The 27,872-nt window shown below is 41.6% G+C and overlaps 1 protein-coding gene across 1 annotated transcript; it reads left to right on the forward strand.

Annotated features, from left to right (window-relative positions):
• The first annotated feature begins 231 nt into the window (after positions 1-231).
• LOC126991358 (rotatin-like) lies at positions 232-27,872 on the forward strand. The gene is made up of 24 exons (XM_050850120.1): positions 232-366; positions 1,896-2,089; positions 2,496-2,639; positions 4,590-4,678; positions 5,923-6,049; positions 6,560-6,718; positions 7,911-8,057; positions 10,071-10,223; positions 11,493-11,804; positions 12,519-12,668; positions 13,576-13,979; positions 14,225-14,378; positions 14,991-15,188; positions 15,705-15,908; positions 17,728-17,904; positions 19,095-19,230; positions 19,431-20,089; positions 20,635-20,737; positions 21,031-21,258; positions 21,817-21,913; positions 22,408-22,534; positions 23,891-24,069; positions 26,656-26,788; positions 27,723-27,872. The coding sequence occupies exons 1-24, from the start codon at positions 333-335 to the stop codon at positions 27,870-27,872; spliced, it is 4,458 nt and encodes a 1,485-aa protein (XP_050706077.1). The 5' UTR covers positions 232-332.

Raw genomic sequence — 27,872 nt, forward strand, 5'->3', positions numbered from 1 at the left:
AATAATTTCCTCAAGGTGGGTGACTTGATGCATGGTTTATGAAGGGTACGTCGCTCCACTACTGCCGATTGTTTTGTCAAATGTTTAAGTAATGACACTATTACCTGTGGAGCTTTCATTGACCTCAAGGGTGCCTTTGATAGGGCCATCAAAGATGTCATCATGGAGGATCTCATTATGAAAGGTGTGAAAAGGATAGTTTTAGGGTACCCGTTACAAAGGCTTGATTTGTGAGAACTTTCAGCTGTGACATCAAGATCAAAATCATAGAAGGAGCGCGGAATATGTTGTTGTTTGTGTGTGTGCCCCGCCGCCCCGCCGCTCCCTGAGGCATGGCAGGCCTCGCGGACACCATCAGAAAGTTGGGTAATGCCGGGAGAATGTCAAAACGGGCATGTGAGGAGGGCTGACTGTTGCTAAAGTGTGGGACAGCTAGTAGTGCGATGTACCTGCTTGGTCCCACACCAGAGTCATCCAAGGCAGTTGTAAAGGCTAAACGAAGCCTTTTGGAGACTGGACCTGGATTAATGATGCGCAGGGCACCCGTACAAATGCATAACACATATTTGTTGAAGCTGGGTACTGTAAGGAGGTTGAGAGGCAATGTACTGCGGGACGGCTGTCGTGGGGTACACTGGTCGGTACTCTACTTACAGTTGACCTGGATAGGGATAGGTTACTGGTACTGGTAGTGGTAACTTTATTTTAGTGGTAATGCAGGGGATTATTGAAGAGAGGGTAGCCCATTAATTTTGAGACACTAACTGCTTGTTTCTGGACAAAATATGTCAGTTTTTATAAGGGAGATGGTATATTTTTTCTGGAAATCACAAAATGATTGGCTTTTCTATGCTTGAGGTGCACCGGCCACCGCCCCGCTCCCACCCATTATCACTGGCCAGCGTAGTGGACCCACCCCTGCCACCGTTTTGTCCTGTCCCACGCTGCGTTTACACCGGCCTGCACCGTATGCTGAATAAATTTAAACTAACCCAACCTAACCTAATGTAACCTACCTTACAAGGGGGCTTTGCCCCCCTTAATGGGAGGACTTCGCCCCCCACGACCCTCCTAACAGGGGGTTTGCCCCCCTTGACCCACATTCTGTTTCCTGGAAGTCATTTGTTAGCTACTGCATTTCATTCAGGGACTCAAGAAGAATCCATATTGTAAGTATTAACTTTGCGAGAGGTGGCTACCCTATCTTCAATATCTGTATTAGATTACTATCTTTTGTTAAGGTGAGGTTCTGTTACTTCAAGAGAATGCAGCATGCCAAGGTTTGGGCTTGGTGGTGGGCTACTCTGCCATATCGGGTAAAGTTGGGGGCACATGCTATAGCTGCGCGTGGCCTCAGTGCTCATCTCCGCTGCATTGGCCTTGAGTCTGTGGTTGGAAGTAACCCATTACCTGGGAACACAGAGTTAGTGTGACATTCGGGTTACCACAGTGTATCTTTCCCATCAACTAGCCTGAAAGGGAAAAGAATCATCTCGCTGGACTTCACACTGATTGTCTGAACCGGGATTCTAACCCATGTTCACAGACTTGTAGTTAAGTGTGTTAATTACTTCAGCAGGGAGAGTCTGCCACATTGAAATGGGCATATTCCTATATATTTACTGATTCTGTTATATACATACTTAGCTAACACATTCCAGTTAATATTAAGAAATATAATTAATGAGCTTCCAGTGCAGCTCTGGAAGATACAAGTAGGTGTAACCTCCCCCCCACCCCCACCACACACACACACACACACACACACACACACACACACACACACACACACACACACACACACACACACATATGCACACAGGATAACATGAGACTAACTCTTGTATACTACAACTAGATAAATACACATCTTGATGAACTTCCTTGGTTTTCAGTGCACCCCATTGTTGAGATCCGGACCCGAGCTCTTGACTCCCTGGTTCAGAAGGTGGAGCTAGGATTGGTGACCAGAGCAGAACTAGCCAGCTCAAACCCACCACTTGTGCACCATCTCCTCAAACTGCTGCATTTGGGCCCTCCATCCACCACCACCAAGCCACTCCTCACACTACTGCTCCTCTTGGCTGAGGTGAGAGAGTGGAAACATTGGCTTTCTACTCAATGAGGCCTTTTGCTGTTTTATATATTTTCTTAAATGCCAGTTGTCATTATTGCTTTCTTTTCCATGTTTCATGTACCCATTGGCACTGTAGGTGTGCAATATTATTGGGTATTTTGTGATGTGTTGAAAGTTATGTTGTACAATAGATGATGGAATTTAGTTCATTAGGTTTGTTTTAATTTCTTAAAGATTTTGTTGAAAAATATGGCATGATAAATCTTGATTATCAGTTGTGAATCTTTTGGTTTCAGTATCATTACTTTCCTAAGCTGGTTTTCAAATGTCAGTGGCTATTTTTTGCTTGTAGCTAATTTATATTCCCTAGTTTGTACAGTAAGCAGCACAGTGATGTAAACTATACTTATTTTATCAGGATGAAGGTTCAAGGGTCATACTGGCAGGCCCAGTGGTGAGGCAGCAGCTGCGGGAGCTGCATTCTGTTGTTCCTGTTGACTTGCTGCCAAAAGTCACACTCCTTCTCAAGAAGCTGGGTCACACTGCTAATAATTGTACCGCTGTTAGTATGCATACATATTAGTATTACTACTCTTAGGGCTGCTGCAGAGAAATACCTATTTTCCAGTAACTTAAAGGTTGAAGGAGGAACACATCTAAATAATTTTTTGCACATGTTCAAGGTGTTTCTATGAAATGAATGAGGTTGGTGACAGAAAGGAATAGAATGATTTTAAGTACATTTATAAACTAGTACATGAGTTCTCCATTGATACACTTTGTTGAAACTTGAAAAATCAGGCCTCCTTTTCTTGTGTCTAGTTGATTGCATAAAAAAACCCAAATTACTACGTATACAGTAAACCTTCGATACAACGGACAAAATGGGGGTGAAACTTACTCCGTTAATGCTAAAAGTCCGATAGAAGCAGTGGAAATTAAAAAATACACATAATACTGGTAAACCTAATAAACATAAATATATAGTTTTTTATTATGTACATTGCCTACACGTTGTCTGTATAGCCGCACAGCACACTTGGTGATGGACTGCAAGGCACTGAGGCTGGCAGGTTGGCAGTAGATCCCTATGGGGGGGCGTATTGTTACGGGTATGATACGAGTATCAGACATATAGTGCACCAAGTCCCCAATTTAGAAGCAACTTCAGTTCCCAACCTTTTTTTTTTTTTTATTTTTTTCTTTTTTTTTTAACGTCGTTGCCTGTTGCGCCGGTAGGCATCTTCCTGGTGGGGCCTGATGGTCGGCCCAAGGCTTCTTCCAGGTGGGGCCTGATGGTCGGCCCAGCCCGTTCTGGCGCAGGCGAGTGTTTATAGTGGCGCCATCTTGCATTGGCTCATGTTGCCCCCCGGAACTCGTTCTTGATTCGCTTGGACGGCTTCCTCTAGAGTCCGGGTTGATGGGTGGTCTTCAAGACAGCATGTGGGTAGTTTTAAACCACTCGGCGGTGACTGAAAAATCCAAGTGGTAGCGTGGGGATTCGAACTCGCGTCGTCCATCACGCGGTGAATGTGGGCCCAGTACGCTATCAGTTCGGCCACCGCCTACTCGTAGTAAAACGGAAATTTGTTAATCTATGCAAATTTTTCCATTTAATTCCATTATGGACATTGAGATGTGTTCCTGTGCCCTCCCCAAAAGTTTACCTGTTTCAAAATCCAAGACTCAAAATATTAGAAGAGAATACCTGAACAACTTAGAATCATATAAACATGTTAAATTTGGAAAGAATCCTTAACTAATAAAATTAATAATGTATGTACCTACATGGTACCAGTGTTTCAAATTTTGGTGTGTGTGTGTGTGTGTGTGAGTGGAAGGCCCTGCTCGCAGCTGGCTGAACTTTGCTCCCAAGATCTCTGATTGGCCCATGATCCAACTTCTCTGTGATTGGTCTGTCATCCCTCCCCCCCCCTTGAACTTGAACTTGAAATCGAGTCACCCAGTCACCAACACTCACAAACACTTGGCTATTTTTCATTACATTTAGGTCCTGGATTGATGCATAAGACTTTCTTGTGGTGTAAGTAAGTTCTTCATTTGAATGGGAACCACAAGGAGGAAAATATTTCATGAGTTGGTCTAAGAAAGACTACTGAAACCGAAGGATGGCAAAGTAGATAAAGGGATGAGGCGAGTTAGCAGACGCTATTGCAATTACTGGGTACAGTTGGTTCCCAAACTATTCTTGGTTGGTCCTGTGGATTTCTGACCCTCTGACCTTGTACTGAGGGTTTACTGTATATTCCAAATGTCCATATAAATTAAGTTAGCCATTTCCTTGGTAGCATGAAAGCAATTATTTCTTTTCCATCATAAATGCTTAGTGCTTACCTTATTGAAAAGCAAGAGTTAAAATTGGTTATGTGTCACTGAATGAAAAATGCCAATTAGGGGCATGAACTGTGTGCTGCACTGATACACTTGTACTTATGCATGCAGAGTAGACTAATCTTGACAACAGTTGCTGATAAAATTGCATTCTTTACAGTCCTCAGAGGAAAGAGTTACTGAGTATGAAGAGGCACCAGATGCTCCAGATTTATGCCTCAGTCACCCTCCTGATCCACAGTGCCTGAGGTGAGTCATGCACATGAACACATACACAACTAAGATGGTACCAGAACTATCAGATCTGTTATACGAGACCAATTTGGAGGAACTGGGCTTATCAACGCTGGAAGAAAGAAATGAAAGAGGAGACCTGGTAGTGTTGTGCAGGAATACAAATGTAATGGACATGTTGGATAGAAATTATTTAATCGAGATGGACACCGCAAGAAATTGAGGAAGGGGACTTGTTTGAAAGATATAAAGAAATACAGTTTTCTATACAGGAGTATGGATACATGGAATGGAGTAAACAAAGACATTGTTGAAGCAGGCAGTGTCCATAAAATGAAGGAAAAGTTGGACAAATATAGATTGGGAGACAGGACTGTTTGAGCTTGAGCTCTGGCCTTGTATACTACAAATAGGTAAATACACACACACAAACAAGAGAATCAAGAGCCCAAGAAAGGAAGAGAAAAAAGAAAGCCTCTAGAAAAGACATAAAGACAAACAGCTTTCCAAAAAGAGTGGTGGAGGCCTGGAAAAGATGTGGTCCATGCAAAGACTAAACATGAATTTAAGGCCAATTTGGATTATAATGTAGAGACGGAACAGTACGAGTGTAGCTTCTCTCACGTATACTACAACTAGGTAAATAATACCTCAACTAAGTAAATACACACGCGCAAGTACACACACAAAAACGATTCATGAATTTAAGGCCATGTTGGAATATAGTAGATATAGAGAGGGGACATCACGGGTGTAGCTCCTCTCCCGTATTCCACAACTAAGTGAATACAACTGGATAAACACACACCAACACACAGTAGGTGACTTATTTATATTGTATATATAAAGGAATGAAGGACTATAGATAGGGGTTAGAGAAAATATCCGAGTGGAAGAATAAGAAGACATGTTTAGGTTAATTAAGCCTTGATATCAAAACAGCATCAATAAATTAACTTTTCATATGAAATAATCCTTATCTCTAAGGTCACAGTCTAAAGCCAGAGATAGTTCAAACATGGAGGTAGGACGTATAAGCATGAATCAAATCCTATAACCTGCAGCTAGGTAAAAAAAATCCACACACACGCCTGCATGCTCCCATGCCCACACAGATTTGTAAGTTAAATAATTTAAGTTATTTCTTTAGTTCAATCAGTCCATCACTTAGTCATTTGCTGTTCACTTACTGTAGTTAGTCACACAGTCATGCAGTGAATATATAGATGAATGAGTGTCAATAATTAATTTCATCTCAGGACTGATGAGTATGCTGAGGAGGGTGCCTGTGCGGAGAGTCTATGTGACTGGACGAGAATTCAAGACACTTCAGTTACTACTGCTGCTGGGGAGTCAGCCCTACATTTCATCACCTTCCCCTGGCAGGTAGGCATATGAATATTATTGTTTTCTTTTCCAGTGAACTTTGTGTAATAGATGAAGTCAATGAATTACTTTAACAGAGAACACAGACATGGTAGATGCAAGGAAAGACAATAGAGTGCCTGAAAGAACAAGAGTGAGAGTGGTGGTTGCAATAGCTGATGTATAATAATTGGCTGAAGTGGAAGTGATGATTGTAAAGCTGAGTGTATGAACCAGGTTTGAAGCTATTTTCTTATTGGAAAGTCATTGTTTCATTCCATGTCGTTATTTGGATGTAAAACATAAGGTGTTGGCAGAAACAGATTTAAGGGAGGCTGCAGCAGTGATATCCCAATGAAAAGAGGCCTCCAGAAAACAACAACCACTAACCTTTGCCCCACATCATGTTCTCAGTTACTAGGGATTTCTATAAGATGCTGAAACTCAGGACCCTCTGAACTCTTCAATTGGCTTAGGGTGTGAGTGATGACATTGTGTCTGGTGTTCTCTTATTCCTCCGCTGTGTTCTAGGCACTGACAAAGAGTGACCAGCATGTCTTGGAGTCCAGTGTGCGGTCCCTGATGAGTGCCGGTGTAGCTGAAGTAAAGGCGGCACTTCTCTTCCTTGACACAGTGGTGGTGAGGGACTTTCCCCCAGAGGTGTTGCTGCAGCGGCCTGCTGTCCTACAGGTCAGATGCTACCTTTCGTTTGTGTTCTGGAAAGTTAGTTAATGAACTTATCTTTTTTAGCTAACAGTTACTGCATCACAGAGAACAATTTTGAAAGTTCATGGTCTTTTTTTCATTCTTATCATTTTGTTTATTTATTTATTTATTATTATTTTTTTTTACTGTCAGCATCCTGTATGAAATCATAATTGTTTTTATTTTACATGTTTTCCTTTAAACTCAGTTGTTAAAGAATCCATTATGCATTAATTTTCAATCTTTAAAGATATAACTTTTTTTTTTTTTCGTTGGGGATATACCCCGAGGGAGGAAGGCGGTGCATGCCGCGCAACCTCCCAGACGGCGGGTAGAGAGAAGCCCAGTTCTTTCAAGTGAAGGAGGCCCAACAACGGGGCTGGGGGTGTCAGAAAGATATAACTTGATTAACTTAACATTTAATGTTATTTGAAAGATTTTTAAATTTTTAGTGGCCCCTATTTCACCTAAAAACTTCTTGGATATGGAGCCATCAGCCCTCAAAAAGTTTACATCAGAAAAATGATGGGGTATTTTTTTAACCTTTGTTGATATTATAAAGTGAATTAAAATGTTGCCTGAAGCAAGGAGGAGAAACAGAGAAGCTGTTCAACATGTTTTGTTCAGCAAGACAAAATAATCATTAGTAAACAAAAAATGACTTGCATGATTTCAGTGTTATGAACTAACGAGAATTAATAACTACAAAAAATATATGTATGAACTTTTTTTTAGGGTTGATGAATTTATGAGCCCTTTTCTAGTTTTCAATATTGTGTAATAGGCTGTAGACAATCATACCTGATGGTTGTGTGGGCCCATAGCCATTGGGAGCTTATTCCCCATGAAGACTCATTATTACCCCAAAAGTTCTTCACTTAGAAGTGTACTTTGTACAAGATATTTTATTAGAAAGATACATAGAAAGAAAAGTATAAAAAAGAAAGCCCCCTATGTTAGAAATAGCCCACTTGTGGGATATTGCAGAGGTATATTATCTAAGGATTATAAAAATTACATTTAGTTAACTTTGCCAATGTTTAGTTTTTATATCAGCTCAATTTTCCATGGTAACTTTCTTCTTGATATAAGAACCATAATTAGAATGGTTTAGACAAATTGGCAAGCATGACTTAAAAAGGGCAGCAATAGTAATAGTAAGGGTGATGTCCTTCAGGTGGTGTATGGCTGTCTGGAGGAACAAGGTGAGGATGCGCACTACTTTCAGGGGCCTGCCTGTGACCTCCTGCACAGCCTGACAAAGCTTCTCACAGCCCGTGTCCACCACTTCACTGACCCTCACTCCCAGCCAGGCAGCGGAGAGGTAACCACCAATACCACTGCTCTTGTTTTCTTTTTTATCTGGGAAGTATCCCACACCGGATATCTATACTCTCCATCTTTCTCTGTGTATTGCCAGGTCCACTAACTCTCCAAATTATTTGAACTCTTTCCTGCTGTGAATCTCTTAGGCTTCCTCATGGTCTTGTACCATTAACTTATTTATACAGTCTGCCCTTGATCATTGCTCCTCACTTTATCTTTGTATGTCTTGTACCTAATTCAAAATATTAAATACCTACGTATTCATTTGCGTGTTTCTTCATTTCTCACTTCTTCCCATCTGATACCATGCATTCCTCTTAGATAGGGTGTGTGGACCAAGTGTTTGCAGTGAGACAGGTGTGTGACGAGTACGCAGTGAAGGAAAAGATGTGTTTTGTGCTTTTATGGATTAGGAGAAAGCATATGACAGGGAGGTTTTACAACTATGGGTTTGTGGGAAGATTGCCAAAAGGGGTGAAAAGTTTCTTTGTAAACAGCAGAGCTTGTGTTAGAGTGTGAGTGAGTGGTTCCATGTTAGAGTGGGGCTGCACCAGGGATGTGTGTTGTCACCCTGGTTATTCAATGTATATATGGATAGTGCTGTAAGGGAGGTAAATGTTAGAGTGCTGGGCAGAGGTCGGAGCTTGCAGAATGCAGAGGGTAGGGAGTGGCACCCGAATCAGCTACTGCTTGCTGGTGATCTGCACTGGTGGCTTATTCAGAGGAAAAATTGAGTCATCTTGTGCAGGAGTTGGGAAGAGTATGTAGGAGGAGGAAACTAGAGTGAATGTAAGAGTAATGAGATGTACAAGGGGAGGAGATGGTGGAAGGTTGAATGTAATGCTCAATGATGAGGTGATGGATGGTGGAGTTTTTTAAGTATTTGGGTTCAAATGTAGCCGTTGATGGTAAAATAGGAAAAGTGTTTGGAGAAATGAAAAGAATGTAAAGATGTAGATCACTTTGAGTGGATGTAAAGAGAAGGTTGTATTAAGGAATAGCAGTACCTACAGCACTGTAAGGAGCCAAAATGTGGAATATGGGAGTAATGGAGAAGAGATGAGTGAATGTGATACAGATGAGATGTTTGAGGAGCATATGTTGAGTGACAAGGATGGATAGGGTCAGAAATGAGGAAGTGAGAAGGAGAACTGGTATCACAAGAGAATTGTCTGGCCATGCAGAGCAGAGTGTGTTGAGATGGTTTGGGCATGTGGAGAGAATGGATGAAGACAGAAAGGTGAAGAAGAGAGTAAGATCAGATGTGAGAGGTGTAAGGTAGAGAGGAAGGGCACAGATGGGATGGATGGACAGTGTGAAGAGAGCACTGAATGAAAGAGGAATATTGGTTGAGGAAGGTAGAATGACTGTGCATGTCAGAAAATGAATGGAGAGTGGCAGTGAGTGCTTGAGTAGGACGCATCTCATCTAACCCATGGAGCCTGCTTTAGGGGGCACACCTGGTGCGGTGGAGGGATGGGTTCAGGTTTATGAAACATCAGGAGTCAACCAGCATTGTTGAGGTCCTTTTGTGGATGGGACCACCAGTCATGCTGCCCGCACCAGTCCCTCCATGTGGTGTGGCTGTAAGGGACCCAGCCTTCTCCATCAGTGGCTGGGGACTAAGATGAGTGAATGCATTGTTTGTGTGTGTGTGGTTGTAAGGGTGTGCACTTTGTCACGGTTACCCACTGGGTATCCCGGCCTGGTATATAGATGGATAGATGCCCAAGCAAGACTGAATCCAATACATATTGTAGAATAGCTGTTACTGCATTCCAATCTTTACCAGACCTGAATTCCTTACTCTCAGAGCCCAACACTACTGTTTAAGAACTATTTCATATGGAGTACTACTTTTTCTTACACCACTCTACTTCTTCCCATTTGCCTCTCAACAGTTGGAGGCACAACTATCATTTCACTCATTTATCAACATTATTTGTGCCTACATATATAACAATTACTCATCATTATGTTTCAAGCTTTGCATGTGTTGTGTCTGTTTCAGGTTGTCTCAACCATGTCATCTGGGGTCACCAGTCCTTCCAACTTAACCCAGGTCAGCTGCTGCTCCCCTCACACCCACACTGCTCCCTACCATGGCCCTCCAGACACATTGGCTGGAGGAGGTGAGCCTCAGCCTTTCAGTGGGGTTGGTCAGGTGAGTTACAGTTTGTAAATTCTGATCATTCAGTGTTTTTTTATTTTATTAAAAATAATCTCTCTCTCTCTCTCTCTCTCTCTCTCTCTCTCTCTCTAATTTTTTTTTTATTTCTTTTATTTAAATCAGATTTTTTTAAATGTTTTTTCCTATAATGAATATAATTATATGAATGTACACCTTGATATTCTCTATGTTGGAACTTGGTTTCATGTTTGAGCCAGTCCTAAGACTGACCTGCTGCAGCCAGCCAGCATTGCACCACTATTCTGTCTAGTCTCCAACAGTAACCTGATCTTGTCATGTCTTTGACATATTCTGACATTTTTAAAATATCATAATTTAAGTCGATTTAAATCAAACAACTGTCATTATATATATTTTCCAGTTTTTGCTCATCGTAATGATGAATATAGTGGTTAGCATGACTATTATTTCATTAATTCTTAAACAACACCCATCATTGATTTAATTAAATCTGCTGTGGTCCACTTAGCCAGCCATCATAGATTGAATCGTACTCCTACGCTCCACAGACTTTAATGTTTGTCTCAAATTTTGTGGGTTCCACGATTTGTCCTGCAGCATGGCAGTATATCTGAGATTGTAGATGTGAGATAATGCCATTAGTTATCACTGAGCCACCATGAATGAGAAAATATAGGAAAACACATTTATGAGTTAGGAAGAAAGGACGGGAGAGAAAGTGCAGATTATTCTGAGTACTTCTGAGTACTGTTATTCTGAACAGTGTCAACAGTAATGTAAGTGATACAAAGAGTGATGATGTCACTTCACCATCTGTACTACACTATTACTCTAGCAAAGGCTTCTGTCACAAGTGTGGGTAAGAAGGGTATGCATCAGACGTGTGTGTGGTCAAACTGGTGTTCATGGTGCTCTCATCGTCCTCATTTCTCACCACAATATGCTTCCACCCTTCCACACCCTCCCACAATCATCCTGCACCAGCTTACCCTACCTCCTCATATGACCCTTCCTGTTTCAATTCTGACTCCTCTCTTCCTGATTTATCCTCCCATTCTTACATCTTGCCTTCATCTCATCATTCACCCCCATCATTGCCACGGCCTTCATCTCACAATCCCTTCAAAACCTTCCACCATATTTATATAACTCTGAGGAGGAGTAAAAGTATGTGAGTAAGGTATATGTTGTCCAAATTGTTTCAGAATAAAGAACATTTATATTATTCGATCATGAGGAGAAAAGAGAAAGTGTGGAAAAAAAGCAATTTCTTCCCATTAGGAGCTTCTTGGGTCAACCATCCATGAACAAGATGATGGTGATGAGTTCATCTTGTTGGGTCTGCATCAGATGACTGTCCCCAGCCACTGTGTGCGTGCCATGAGAGCAGCTACCTCCTTACTGGCTTCCCGTAGACCAGACCTCCAGTCAGCCTCCCTACGTCTTATGTCAGCATGCATTACACTCTTGCGAGATTGTGTTCATCCCAGTATGCTGTGGAGGGTGTTAGTGGAGGGAGAGCCATGTGAAGAAGAGGAGGAGGCAGGTGGAGAGGAGCTACTAGCCACTGAAGTCAAAACAGGAATACTTATGGTGGGTCTTTGCTTATATAATTATTATGTACTTATTTCAGTAAACCCTTGCTATAATGAACAAAATGGGGGAAGGAGGTGATGTTATACCAGATATTTCGCTATATCCGAGGGATCCACACTTTTTGCATGTCATTATGAGGTGAAATGTTCGTTATGTCTGATCATTTCTGATTATATTAGATGTATTAGAAGAAAGGTGAGGCACGGAATGGCAAGACAAAAGTGATTACAGTTGGGCGGACACTAGACATGCACTACCTGATCAGCTTTGTTTAAACCACCACCGATTGACATGCGTGTACACCTTTGGCTGGCCTACCACCAAACTGAGCCTCTTACTTACTGAATTTTTTCAGTAAATCCCCACATACACCGCACTGGCCCCAAAAGTTTGTTAAAGCTGAAATTCATTATGTCGAGGTCCATAAAAGTGAGGGTTTACTGTACCTGTAAATAAACTTGTATCTGCTGTTTTCTTTATCATCAGAAATGTGAGCTATTTTTACATTTTTCAAATACCTCATTCCTCTCAAGGAAAATTTATTAATGGTCACTTTTTTATCTGAAAATAATCATATATAAGACTATATGGCTGATGTTATCAAATAATTGATGGTTCTCTGTTTTTACCACACCAGAGGCATGCAGTAGTTTTAAGACCTTCAAGACATCAGTCTCTAAGTTAACTTATGTCAGGTGTTCACTTTTGAAGGTTATTGGAACCCTGTCAGATCTCATTCTGACTGGCCTTGAGGCAAGGAAAGAGGCAAGGGGTGAGAGGTGGCTGATGGTCACCCACTGCTGCTCCCTCTTCCTGTGTCATGTCCTCACAACTCTTGTCCCTGCGGAAGCTGCAGTGCAGGTATTTAATAATAGATTTTGTTATTTCTCAATTGCTATGAAAAGGAAACTGGAAATGAAAAATGACTATGCATTTTTTTTTTTACAACAAAAGAATCGGCACATTAACCCTTAAAGCGTGGGTGTCGACAATAGTTGACAGCTGGTGCCTGGGCTCAAACTGCGGGTGTCGACAATAGATGACAAGGCATTTTTTGACTTAGCGTGCAGTTAAATTTATTTTGTTTGTGCTGGAGTAGGGTAAGCATGTCATTTTCTTTCAAACAATACCCAACAATGCTCTCTTGACTAATTATTGTTCAGTGTATGACTTGTGTAAGCTTTGAAAAGATGTCAGCTAGACATCCCACCTCTTCTCACCTTCCAGTGAATTTCATCCACAAGATGGGGGCCCTTTGACTTCAATACCCAACAAGGGTATCAAGAAGGCCTAGAAGTTAAGTTTTTTGAATGTGTGGTTCACATAAACTGTAAAAGTTATGCTTCTTATTACTAAATCATAGAAGGGAAGTCCACTCGGGGTGGAAAACTGTCTATTAAAATGTGCTCTCAGTGATCCTACTTCCATACGTGCTCTACCAAAGGTTATATAGTCTTCAACCTAACGTCAAAAGACAGTTAAGGGTACGTACTTTACAATGGCACTTCATTAAGTTACGTGAGTTAAGCTGAAGTGAAGGTATGAAAGGTTGAAGTGAGGTATGTTTTTGCTTGAATATGCCTGTGTGGGAGGACAGGCACGGCAAAATAAGCTCGTGCTTTAAGAGGGGGACCAATTTTGTCAACCTGTAGCTTAAGGTTAGATCCTTTTGGTAAACAATTGACTTTACACTTTCGTGTGAGTGAAGTCTTCAGTATTTTCACTGTAGCCCCTTGATAACAGACAAAGTAATTTAATTTCCTTGCAGGTGATAGACAACGCTGTTTGTGATGCTGTTGTGATGGTGCTGTGTGATGGAGGCTTCTTCCTGCAGCATCCAGAGCATCACCACACTCTGCTGCAGTACTTGACTCAGGCTAACCCTACATCAGCCAACGAGGTCAGGTGCCTGCTCTTTGCTGCCAAGTCTCTGGAGGCCACTTCTAATTTCCTGAAGGCCTCTAACTCAGACCTTCAAGGATTTCTTGACCTTGCTGAAAAGTCCCTACCAAGCTGTAGTGTTCTCCAAGATGCTACCATCTTAGAGAAATTGTTGTGGGGTGTTGGGAGACAGGCAAAGGAGGGCAGTGTGTCTGAGGAACAGCTGGAACAGTCACGACACATACTCCTCCAGTGCCTTCATTCTCCTGTGCTCTCTGTGCGGCTTTATGGGTTAGTGTTTGGCTTGGTGGTGTGTGTATTTGTATGTAAGTGTGCATGTAGGATGTAGATGGCAACGTATTGAAGGTGCAACTAAGAATAATGTTAAAGTCACTTGAGTTAACTAACATCAAGGTATTTAAAACATTAAAGCCTCTGGTAAGCATTCTGAGATAGAAGATTTTTTTTATAATTAATTGAAACTAATTTCCTTAAAGTTTAAATATATTACTCCTCATTGCACCCTTAACACACAGGTATAAGAGTGTGTTGAGGCTTGTTGAGTCTAGTGTTGGAGCAACCCAGACTCTAGATACCAGCTGCAGCAGATCACCAGCTGTCCTTATCCTCTTGTCGCCAGATGTAATCAGGTTCATCCTTTTTGCTGGATGTGCTGATGACAACAAAGAAGTAAGCAAGAGACTTGTGTAATCTGCAGAGTACAACTATGAATGCTGTATGAAAAGTAGTATGGAATATGCAATTGGGCTGAATTATGTAAGAATGAAGTTTTCCATAAAGTACTAGTAGAAACCTCTCCTGGCCTCCCTAACATGAGAAATCTAAGGAAAACATGACTCTCCCCCTTTCCCCCAAAAAAGAGGAAGCAGTTAATTAGAGGATGGATGGCTTAGTATAATGGGTCCAGATCCTCACAAATGAATATGAGTCTAACACTTAACAAGAGTGAAGTTTTGAAAGCCATTAAGGTGAAGGTCCTTAGTAAATAGTGGTCAAGCCTTGTTTTCCTCTTTCTTCACAAGTATCTGTATAATTCTTCGCATCCCTGTGTGTATCTTGCTCTCTACCAGCTGGTAAATTCGTATGGATAACATTTATCTATATGCACCCATACCTCATACTTCAAAGGACATTCTGTCAATTGCTCTACCTTGTTATCATTATGATAAAGATATACAGTGCCCATTTCCTTACTTAACAAAGATAATAATAAGTTTAATATAGTCATTAATTAGTAGGATAATGAAATATTTTGCATGTCACTGAACTCCACTGTTCCAGGTTGCCAATATAGCACGAGAGTCCTTACTGACCCTGTTGCTTGGCCGTCCCTTGATGAGTAGCTCCGTGTGGACTGTGGCAGCCAAGTGTTGGGGTGCTTGCTTACCTGACCTGCAGTGCCTGGCAGACCCTTCCTCCTCCCTGGGCCGAGCAGTGGACCAGACCTTTGAAGCTGTGTGTGATAAAGATAGCCCTGAGGTGAGCTGACGGGCATATTAGCAGGGATTTAGAATTTTTAACCACCTATTTTCTTAAACAGGAAGAGTCATTGGAATAGCCTTACTGTAAACAGATTCATTGAGGCTTTAAGGCAAAAATGTAACCTTTTTATTGCAACTGATACAAAAGTTAGCATAACATCTTTGGAAATTTCAAAAGAAAAGACAAACCTTGAATCTTGAATGAGTTTTGAGTGAGTGATTATACTGGTTCTTTAAGCTTTGGTGGGTTTTGTACTTTCAGCTGTTGTAGTTATATACATTTGGTGCCATTATCTGCTTACCACTAACATTGATCCATTGTTAAGACACTCAGTGCCACTAACAACTCTTGCCTTATTACTGTACCATTTTCCTCTTGGTTCATTATTGTTAACTATCACTTGATACCCTTAATATTGTTGCTTTTGGACCATTGTGGTTAGATGTTGATGCCACTGCTAGCCAGTAATACTGATGCACTTGTCTTTCACTCCCTCCTCTTCATAAACATCAGGCACTGCGCTACCAGCTGCAGTGTCTCTTTCTCCTACGTCGGGAGGCAAGGAGTGGACCCTTCTTCCAGTCCTGCCAGAAGCTCAAGCACATGATTCCAGACCTGTGCTTTGATTCCCTACGCTACAGCATCACTGTGCACAATGATCTCTTTATCCTCAGGCAGCCCATACACATCATGCGCACCTGTAACCTTGAGGCGGAGGTGGGTTGCATGCACTCCTAACATAGCAGACTGTTCTTTCTTCACATTATCCATTGTAACTACACACCTGTACCTTTGCACTTTATTCCTTCCTGTATCTATATATTTGTATTTAACTATTTGTAGTATACAGGGCCTGAGCTCAAGCTCAGATAGTCCTGTCTTCCAATCTATATTTGTCCATCTTTTCCTTCATTTTATGGACACTGCCCGCTTCAACAATGTCTTTGTTTAGACCATTCCATGTATATCCACGCTCCTGTATGGAAAACTGTACATCTTTGTCTTTTAAAGAAATCCCCTTTCTTAATTTCCTGCTGTGTCCTCTTAGTTGCTTCCTCCCTTCCATCTTGATTAAATCATTTGTATCCAACATGTCCATTCCACTTGTATCACATGCAACACTATCAGGTCTCCTCTTTCTCTTCTTTCTTTGAGTGTTGGTAGGCCCAGTTCCTCCAATCTAGTCTTGTATGACAGATTTGATAGTTCTGGTACTATCTTCGGATGTATCGACTGTTCACTGTGCGCCGTCCACGACACGATGTCATGCATTCCAGAGATTGCGCCTTTGTGTGGACGGCCGCTTCATGACACTACCACAACCACTCTCCTTCTGAGTGTTCCCTCCTACGAGGCTTTCAAGCATATGGCCCCTGATTGGCTGGCTTCCTCTCTCGCCTCTCATGGAGGCGACAGTCACTCACACATGCTCTTGGTGATAAATGTTTTTATACTATTTACCTTAGCTCACACATAAAATAATAATAATAATAAAAGTTTGGTTTATATCAACACAAAATTGTATGCTGTTTCCAATAACTGATACTGGATGCTTGTCGAACGCCTTCCCACGCTGCCGGTGTCATCCGCCCTACTCTTCGTATCTCACGTTCTGACAATACAACCGATAAATCGGATCTATACAAATATATTGTGACCATACACTACAGGGTAAAGATTGTTTAATAAGCTTAGGAAATGGTCATCGCCATAGGCTTAAGGAGGTGCAGCGCGGTGTATTTACCTGTGATGTCAGCAAGTAAGTGGCTAAACCAGCCCCGTCATTGCTTGTGTCACATCCCTGATTCTTGCCAAGAATTGGGGGCACGTCTTGAAAATCTGATGTGCCAGAACAAAAATCGCAAGAATTTCGCAGGATTTGAGGAAATTCTTGCTTGCTCTGGGGTATTTCTTGATCGCCAGATGACGCCTTAGTTTGGGGGTCGACTTATACTACAGCAAGTATAGGCCTAACCCATGATTTGAAGCTAATAATCTTTTGGTCGACTTGTACGATGCAGTGTACGGTAATACACAACACAGGAAAAATCGTCAAAATCAAAAAAACAGTTCAGAGCGGATGTCCTCTGAGTGAGGGCTGTGGCATGACTGACGTGCACAGTGATACTATGGTGCTCTTGCCAAGTAGCTTGTTCAGCAACCAAGTTATCATACGGCAACTGGTGCAATTATGAGTTCGAAATTCTGTTAGAGAACCGATTAGTTTGAAAAGTGAGATGTTCGAAAACTAAGATTTGACTGTACTTGGACTTGGACTCCAATACATTACCAAAGTACTCTTATTTGGACTCCAATTCAGCTATAAAACTGAATATTTGTACTTGGACTTGGACTTGTGCTGTTGTATTGTAATAGTACTTGAACTTAAGTATGAAAAATGTACTTGAACCCAAGCCTGATATATATATTACTGATAGAGGGAAGAGCTCTGAAGATGATGGAGCTGATATGTAATAATAGTTAAAGACAAGGGTGTGAGATGTGACCAATATGAATGTGTTTGTATGTGGAACAGGAAGGAGGGCTGCTGAAGGTGGTGGAGTTGATCCATGGTGGAGGGACAGAGGCAACAGTGCAGAAAGCAGCTTGGACTCAGTTAGCTTTCCTCTTGGAAGACCCGAACCTCCACAAGGCATTCATGAGGTTGTGCTCCCTCCCATTCCTTGTCCAGACCTTCATCAACTCACTTAAGGTAAGAATGCTTTTTGATGACAATACTAATGTTATGGTAAATTGTTGTACTTTGGAACCTACAATGATGTAATGAAGCTAGATTGGTTTTCTCTCTTTGGAAAGCTGGGGAAGCCTGAGAGGTATACTGTGTGTGTGAGTGTGAGTGTGTGTGTGTGTGTGTGTGTGTGTGTGTTCCACTCTGAGCACTCTCGTCTTGTGGCGAACGACGGGAACACACGCTTGCCTTTTCAACTCGTAAAACAGGATGCTTGTACATCAAGTCACTGCTCATAAACCAAGGCAATTTTAGTGATTTTCTTTTGTTCGAAAATCAAAACACTCATAAACTAAGGCACTTGTAAACTGAGGTATTACTGTAATTTGAAACATCCTCTCTCCATGACTTCCTATTTTTACTTGAAGTTTGTCTTCAGATTGCTATGTAATATGCCATACAGTGGGTTTGTCAGTCACATTGTTGTTGTGCAGCTGTGGATGTAAATATTGATGTAATGTATTCTTAACTTGTGTCAGGTAGCTTCTTTGTTTGTGGCAAGTCACATAGGTAGAGGAGGAGAAGAATAGAGGTTGAAGTAGGGAGACAAGGAAGTTGTTGATGAATTGCCAGGACATGAGAGAAAATTTGCTGGTTGAAAAGGGACTATCGTTACAGTGACTTTTGAGTAAGGTGGATCAGTGTTTTGTTGACAGCTGAACATGTCACTATTCATATCTCATCAGGCACAGTATAAGATATGCAGTCACAAGTCCAGCGTTGACAATCTGAGATATTCCTCTTTGTTTATCGCCTTCATCTTTGCTGTCCTGTGTCTGACTCGTAGATTAGAGTAGATGGTAGCAGCAACAAACAGCCTAGTTAGGACCAAAAGGTCTGTTGCTGTTTGCTTTTCCTTTCCTTTGTACTCCTTTGTATTTTCCTCAATGGGATTGGACGGGATATGAGTCTCTCCCACTCTTGACAGTTGTTGACTCTTCCCCCTGATGTTAAACCTTTTCATGTCCTCCTCACACTATCTTCAGGCCTTCTTAACAATCTGGGGATGTTGATGTTATTCTGTGGCATATTAGAAAATTTTATTATCATGTTACTTCTTTGTGCAATATTGTGAAGATGTTTTTTATGCTTAAAAACAAACACACACAGGCACACATATGTGCAAATGCATTCCATAATAATTTCCTGTGCAGCGTGGAGAGGGTGAGGGTGTGAGACTGGAGTGTGTGCCTCGGGTAGTGGAATGCCTCAGACTGTTGGCCACACACTCAGCGGAGGTTCGGCTCACTCTGCTGCAGGACCCAACCTTCCTCACTGCCCTGCTGGGAGGTGAGTTTGCTTTCAGGCATGGATGTATGTTCTTGTAGGTTTGTAATTTTGTGTGTTACAGAACAGTAAGCTCTATGTATTGTTTGTTATTCAAGTTTACACCTTTCTGTGAAGAGGGTTGGGGTCCTGATTTGAAATTAGTCTGTGGATGCTGATGTTTATCATGAATGTTGACTAGTGTTTTTCCTTTATACTTGCAGCCACACTTCTCTTCTACGAGGACATGCGCATGAGAAGTCAAGCGTCATGCCTCATGGCTCTTGTGCTTTTCCAAGACCTCATCAGCTTTTGGGACACATTGGAGGAGATAGGGGCAACACAGCTGCCTTCAGTGCCACAGCTTCTGGCCAAGGGACTCCACCTTCCATTCCTTCACCGTACACACCCTTGGGGGGAGGACAGGGGTCTGTGCACAGAGATGAGGGCTGTTCATCACTTGCTGAAGGAGGCTGAATGGCCTGCCCGAGAGTTCCTTGGAGCAGTGTGGGATTCATGTCAGGCTGGTGGTGTGGAGTGGCTGTCTGCACGTCATTACCAGGACTCCAAGGACTCTGACTGCCTCATCTTGCTGAATGAGAGAGAGACTGCATGGCTCAGGCTATCTATTCTGTCCTTGGCCACCACCTCAGCCCTAAGGAATGTGGAAAATGCCACCTCCCACCATGATGTCAAGAAGAATGTGGCAGCCCTCAGCTTCAGGGTGCAGCAGCTGGCCCTTGCTGGGTGCTGTGACAAGGACTTCTTCATCTCAGCTCAGTGGAGGAGCAGCTTTCAGCGCTTCCTGACATCTGAGCCAAATTCCTCTGTGGATGAGCAGCTTCTTGTGCATATATTAGAGTGTCTGTGTACATGCCTCAAGGTAAATTTATATGTATATGTTGTAGCAGAAGCTCAGCCTCCCTCCTGTAGTCCTAGTGCAGGAAATGGGATCATGACTATTTCTCGTTTAGTATATGCTTCGCAGCTACAAAATAACACTACATAACTTTAAAAAATCTTTTAGGTTCTTGGTTTTCAATAATTATGTAAAAACTTTGTGTGGGTTACTCTATAGGCTACATTCTTCCCATGTCTTGAAATGGCAAGGAAATAGTTGCCAACATGACTCTGATCACAATCCTACTTTCCCTTCTCCTATTTATCATGGTAAGTGATTATATTCACTATAAGGCAGGCTGGGTTTTTTATTTTTTGATAAATGATTTATGTATGTAAAAAATATGAGGGGCCTATCCCCAACCTGAACCTCCTGTGGTATCCAAGCTGTATCCCTTGTAATCACTGCTCAGGACATTCACTTGAAGATGGAGACATTTATTTTAAAAGATTATCTTTTGGGGCTAAAAGTTGTGATTATGATATTCATTTGTTGCCCTTTTCTTAACTTTTATCTCCATGTTGCAGGTACACTCCCAGGTGCAGGATGCCCGCTCTTCCCTCATAAAGCTCTTAGTTACAGAGCTGACCAACCCTTCCAGTGCCTTGCTTCACACCCTGGGTAAAGCAGGTGAGTGCATCTAAGATTTGTGTTATTAGGGAAGTTATTAGGGTAGAGAATCAGCCCCTGACTACTGCTGCATCTGTTTATGCTCCTCGTTCAAATTTTGGACTTCATATTTGTGTCAGACTATAGTTAAGCAGTAAGGGAGGGTAATTATGCTAACTGTGATGATACTTTATTTATTTATTTATTTTTTTTTTTTACATCAAAGGACACGGCTCAAGGGCAACAAAAAGAGTACATGTTAGTTGCAGTGGACTATCTATATGAATTTTATGATCTGGTTATATTCTCTGCAGGAGGCACTAGCTGGGTTGCATCTGACTTCAGCTTGCAGGCTGTGCAGACTGTGAGGCTGTTCCGGGCAGCTGCTGGCCTTGTGGCTTGCACCTTATCCCTCCTGTCTGAGGGGAAAGCAGGCTTTGAGACATTTTGTGAGGACTTCTGGGACAAACTGGCAAATGCTGTCACCTCCACACTCCTCCCCATACTTAGTGCTAATAATGACCTACAGCACTACAATGTGGGTGAGTTGATCTGTGTACTGTAAGGTTTGGTAATAAATGAGACAGTGGTGCACAGCCTTATTTGGTGCTATAACACACGGAGAGAACTGGAAGGTCTGGCTGGATTGTCAACTGATTACCTGAGATGATGACAGATCAAACTTAACCTCAAGTAGAGATGGATTTTTTTTTTTTTTTTTTTTTTTTTTTTTTGGTCTATGGTGCCAGTAGGCTTTCTTGGTGGGGCCTGGTGGTTGGCCTTAGCCCCATTTGGTGGGTTGATAGATGGTCTTCAGGACAGCACTTGGGTAGTCTTAGAACTGGCTCAAAATGCTGTAAAACATTTATTGAATGAGTTTTTAAAAGGAATGTACTTGAAAAATGGCTGTTTTTTTGCTCCAGAGGTACTCCTTAAATTTTTTTGTGTCCTTTAGGGGTTAGGAGAATGGTATGGTATACTGAAAGTGATCATGGCTGGAGTGGTGCTTCACCAACTATGTTATTCTTATCCTCATATACAGTATATATACATGATGATTGTGTTATATGACTCAGAGTGTTAAATTTGTGTTACTGCAGCTGTGGTGGGGATGGCTTTGGAAGTATTGGTCCATATCTCACTTAATGGCTGGCCAGGCATGGACTTAGCATCTCAGCTGGTCTCCAACTCTGTGAGGTGAGAGAGAGAGAGAGAGAGAGAGAGAGAGAGAGAGAGAGAGAGAGAGAGAGAGAGAGAGGATGAAATTTTAATTATTATTATTATTATTATTATTATTATTATTATTATTATTATTATAGTTAGTTCCTTATGTTGGTCAGTGGTTAAGGTATGTAAAAGAATCCAGTCAAAGGAAATATGGTCACTGCTCATGATGGTGTGAAGTGAATGTTTCACTCAAAGACAACAGTGAATCAGATCTCATGATTTTCCATGACTAGCCATTAAATAAGCATAGTTTTGTTTTCCTGATGTCTCCCTCTTCCTAATCCCTAAACTCCTTCAGTAGGGAAGTATCAAGATGCCTCTGGAATTATATTTGACATTTTGTTTTTAGCATCTTTTATTTACAGCTGCACCATGAGGCAGGCACTTTTTTTATGCAGCCTTCAGTCTGTCTTAATTTGTCCTTGAAAAATTAATCCCTGCTCTTCACAACACCACACACACAGACTGATAAGCTCCTTCCATCTGGGTCGTGGCCTTGCTCACAACTCCTACGTGGGCCGTCGCGTGACTCTCAACTCCTCCCTGGTGCTGCTTCATCTTTTCTCCCATCTCAACACTGATTTCTCACAGGTAAAGCCCTCCTCCTACTCAGGAATTCAGGCATAAGATAATTACATAGCATTATTGATTGATGTGTTTCTGAGTGCTTCAGAGATAGGATATGCTTGCCATTTTGTATGCACCTTTCTAATTAAAAGTACAGGTGGTCCTCAAGTTAAGACATATGTGACTTATGACTGCTTGCACTTATGGCCAGGCCAATAATACATATTAGTAATACTTGGTTAAGTAATGTGTTGACATTTGAAATATCCTGCTGTGGGTAGAGCAGCTGTATGTTTACATAATGATCCCACACCTCAAACCCCCCTCCTTACCCCACCGCTGTCCTCACGCACTGGCCTTACCTGAGCCCAGCTGGTGAACAGCAGGAGGGGGGAAGGGTGGGTGGATTGGGCCAAGTTCCCCTTTATTTGCCTGTGGAACTCAAGCTGAAAGTACTACTTATGCTACAGTCACCAGTTGCTACTCTACTGGCTTATTGGCCCACAGTCTGCCATACAAGCATACCACTGGATCTAGCAGACACTAATTTGCTAGTATTGGAGCATAGCAAGGGTAGAGTGAGTCTACCCAGTTATCTCTACTGTTTACAAGTTGCAGCTGCATTTGGTTCACTCGTGAGCCACTCCCCACACGGGGCTTTAACAAACTTTTTGGGCCAGTGCTGTATATGTGGGGATTTGCTGAACAAGTTTGGTAAGTGCACGATTCATTTTAGTTGCAAGCCGGCTGAACATGCACAGGCACATTGATTGGCAGGGGTTTAAACGAAACTGACCAGATAGTGCGTGTCTAGTGTCCTCCCAACTGTAATCAGTCACTTCCGATCTCGTCCTTCTGCGCCTCACCTTTCATTTAATACATTTCATATAATCAGAAATGATCAGACATAGCAAACATTTCTTCTCATATAACGAGCAAGGATTGCTATGTGCAAAAGTTCGATTCTTAGATATAACAGATTATTGGATATAATCTCACTTCATTCCCCAATTGGTTCATTAAATTAAAGCGAGTGATTCTTGTACATCATCTTAATTTACCTTTTTACCTTATGTGAGTACTAATTGGAATAAAGGTAAAGTTTTGGGCATACACTAAAGCTGTGCACAGCCTTAGTGCTCATCTCTATCATGTTGGCTCTTGAGGCTGAGGCAGGAAATGACCCATTACTTTAGGACACAGGGCTAGTCTGAAGTCAGGGTTACCTCAGTTACCTTTCCTAGGTTTCCCCAGCTTGAGAGGGAGGATGAACAGTTGGATGGGCTGCTCACCACCTGCCTTGGGCTATGGCCAGTGTATAATTTGATGGAGATATCCTATATAGACATATAAGTATGACACACTCACCTATCTTTTCAGGTTATCCAAGAGGCTTCAGGTGAGGACTCCCTCTCATGGCTGGTGTCCCTGTGGGTGTATCGTGACCCCCTAGTGGCCAGCTGTGGACTTAATGTGGCTGCTGCCCTTGCTGCCCAAACCTCACTCTTGCACTACAATCTTACACAGGTCTCAGGAGGCGTGTGGGCAGCTGCTCTCAGGTTGGTATTTCTTCTGTAGCTACCTATCCTGTAGCCTGTGCTAGGATATAGTTGCTAGCAAAATATTTCTTTTTGAAGTTTCCCCACTTGATGTAGCCACTTTCTCCACTCTTGTTTTGCTTAAGTTGCTCTTCCATTTTCTACTTCTTTTAAAATACTGCACACCAACTTTTCACAGGCTTTCATGATGTACATATCCTGTGTCTGTTGTCTCATATTGAATATCTTTTTTTTTTTCAATACATTCTTCCTCCTTCCAGTGATGTGGCATAGCATCAACAACACGATGTTTGGTTTAACGAGAATCTGCCCCTAGTGAGATTTTCTAATCAGTTTCTTATAGTCAATGTTGTGTCCATCTTTTTTTTTATTTTTATTTATTTATTTATTTATTTTTTTTTTTTTGACTAGATCAGTGATTTTTAAACTGGGGAGCATTATAAATTCTGTTGTTGAAGTATTTTATTTTATTTTAACAAGAGCATGGGTTACTATTGCAAAATTTATGAAGAAATGCAATATTATTGCCTTTATTAACTTTAGTTTTCTATTGTCTAGTTAGGCTTACCATTGTTAGTAAATCTGGGAGTGAATTTTATCTATAGATGCAAGGGGGGCGTGGAGGGAAAGATGCATTCCTAGGGCAGGCATGGTAGTAAAACATCCTTCTCATGTCTTCTCTTCCTCCACATACTGCCTCCAGGTCTTTTTTGGTCATCCAGCTGGTCTCCTCCATTCTATCACTATCTCTGCAGCTCTTCTGAGTACATAGCCCCCCTCTTTCCTTTTGGCATGCCCATACCATTGCAACCTTTACCTCCTCAGCACACACAGCACATCATCCACACCACACATTCTCACCACTTCATTTTTTTTATTTATTTATTTATTTTTTTTTTTTACGTTTTCGCTTGTGGTGCCAGTAGGCATTTGGTACCCTATCTTCCCATGTCACATTCCCTCTGTATTTCAGCATTCTGCAGCCACTGCTCCTTATCGTTCTCTCCAACTCTATTTATTGGCCATGTCTGCTCTGTACAGCATTACCAGCCTCACACATGCACAGCACATGCATTTTCATTCATGTATTGTGAAATTATGTCACGGTCACATCATTGTGTATATTACTACCTTGTTTCCAGTAAAGGCTAGAGGTAAGAAAAGGAGGGAAAACACTGTCAGAGAAGTTAAAAGGACCCAGGGAAATGGGCCACTTTGCTGTTTCCCTTGCAAATAAATAAATACATGTTATGATATGGTATGATGCTACACAGGTCATCAAGGTCTGAGGCAAGTGTGGTCTTCACTATGAAATAGAGTATAACCCTGTCCCTGTCTTTGTGCCATTCATTCTACTTAACCTTTAAACTGTGCCAGACATTTTAAGATGACATTTTCCAAGCTGCATATCAAAATTCCCACAACGCCAGGGTAAAATCCAATGAACCTTATGTTGCTACATCATCCTTCTCTCACACCATAATCTATCATGAGATCAATTGGCCTGTAGCAGTCATGGAGGGTTTTAATTTGTCATCAACTTTTGATGCTACCCAGCCCCCTGGCTCCTATGGTCATGGCTGTGGGGGAGACATTGGAGGTGGAAAAAGGTGTTAGTGAAGAGAAAAACTGTACTAGACTGTTCAACTTGACATGATTCGGATTATAATTATACAACCATCAACTTATGCTGGTGAGGAAGCGTGACTAGTGTAAACATGCTCCTGGCACTCAAGGTCACAGATGCGCTGCCAAACATAAAGTTACCACCAAACTTGGTAAGTCATCGACACCTTCACAAATTTTAACATTGATTGTAGACTGATCAACCACTGTCATCACTCTCTGATGATCTACAGTAGCAGAAAGACCAAGAAAACAACAGTGGGGATATAGGAGAAGACTCAGCTGATGAACTGAGTGAGGGAGGGTTGGTATAGTATTTCCCACAGCTGCCACCCCCCCACCAGCCAGATTCTCGTGGAAATACTATAGCTGGAGTGAGAGAGGAAGAGAGAGAGAGGAAAAGGGAGAACAGGAGCCTCAGATATGTGGGGCAATGCTAACTCCATGAATAATAAGTTTTAATTATAATGTTCACACGTGACTGTTAAATGTATTATCCTCCCTCTGCCACCCTCCCGACTCCCTCGTCACTGGTCCTGGTCACTGGTAAATGATTTTTCTTTTTTTCCATCGTTTGGTTCTCTACATGCTTCTCTTGGGTTTTATAAGATTAAAAATTGTTTTCCAGCAAGATCACTTTTGCCATTTATTGCACAGTCGCCAGGTTAATACATCTTTCTGTCAGTAGTTAGCTCTCTAGCTTTCCTGCCTTCATCATAAACTTTTACTCATGGTCTCTCATTGTACTCAGCCATTGTCTCTATTCACCCATCCTACTTCCACTGCCAGCCTTGATGGGATAGCTTCTCTTGACCACTATTCCCCACTCCTTGTAATTCCTCATTCTCTACCTGCCTGTTAGTCTTGTACGTCACACGGGGATATCTTAGCATTGCACTAATTATTTTATCAGCCTTGTGATAGGACAGACTGTTTTAAGACTGTTGTCATTCTAAACAGCTACTTCCTACCTGAGGGTCGTGGCTGCCTAGTGAGAGCTTCAGCAGCCTTACTTCTAGTGCAGCTGACTCGGGTTGGACCTTCGCCAAGCAGCCCCTGGCCTTCCCCTATAGTAGCTGATGTATGCACTGGGGTGAGGCCACAGTATAATTTATAGTTCTCCATTCTCTCTCTAGTTAACTTTTCTCTTCTATTAAGTGGCTATACTTTTACATTGGGCAAGATGAGGAACATATACCGTATTTGACTGCTTATAAGACGCACTTTTTTTCCAAAAAATGTCCCAGAAAATCACCCTGCATCTTATAGGGCAAGGGTCAGATTTGGGTTACTATCTAGTGAGGTTTTAGTGCTGCATTGGCACTTAAATTAAACTGCAAACATCTCTGCAAATGTAAACAAGGTGACGATTGCTCCTACACCAACAACGGCAACTCTTTTCTAAAGTAACCATGTATAACAGTGGTACTTACCGGTATTTCATGTAAAATAACACCATTCAGAAAGCAAATTAAATGACGATGCCTAACCGTGTATGTTCCTAATCAAAGTAGCGGACAGTTGTACACCAAACTTGATGACATGTGCAAGACCCACTGTGTTTCTTTAGTGTGAAGCCAGGAATCATTCATAGAGGTAAGACAGACCTTCTTCATAAAACTGTTTAACTTTGTTTAATTAATAGACAAAAACAATATATGGATAATATTGATGAAATATTGAGAAGATAGGCTATTATTCAGTATTTCCAAGTGCCTGTTTCTCCATTTTGACATTTGTAGTTTAAACCCGTTTATTTATTTATTTTTTTCAAATGCCTGTCCAAATTGAAGTGCGTCTCATAATCCATCAAATACGGTATCTTCAAATTTGTATTTTCCCTCCATAACTTTCTATGTATACTGTATGAGATAACCAATTCTTTGATATTGTTTGTATTAAACTACTTGATAGGGGAGATTACCATTATATTATTGCATTCCATAGGAATGTGATCAATATTTAGGTAATCCCAAAATGAGGTATGGTAATATTGGAGAAAACTCCTTGAATTTATTCATTTACAGGAATCTGTAGATGGATTGGAAGGGCTGATGACCCTCCTTCAGCACTGCAACTTTTATAGCCTTGTGCTGACCTCTCTGTCCCATCTAAGTGTGGGGCTGGGCCTAGCTGGAACATCCTCGCCAATTAGGCAAGAATGGGACCTCTCTTAG

This window comes from Eriocheir sinensis, unplaced genomic scaffold (assembly GCF_024679095.1).
Source record: "Eriocheir sinensis breed Jianghai 21 unplaced genomic scaffold, ASM2467909v1 Scaffold264, whole genome shotgun sequence".
In the NCBI taxonomy this organism is placed as follows: domain Eukaryota; kingdom Metazoa; phylum Arthropoda; class Malacostraca; order Decapoda; family Varunidae; genus Eriocheir; species Eriocheir sinensis.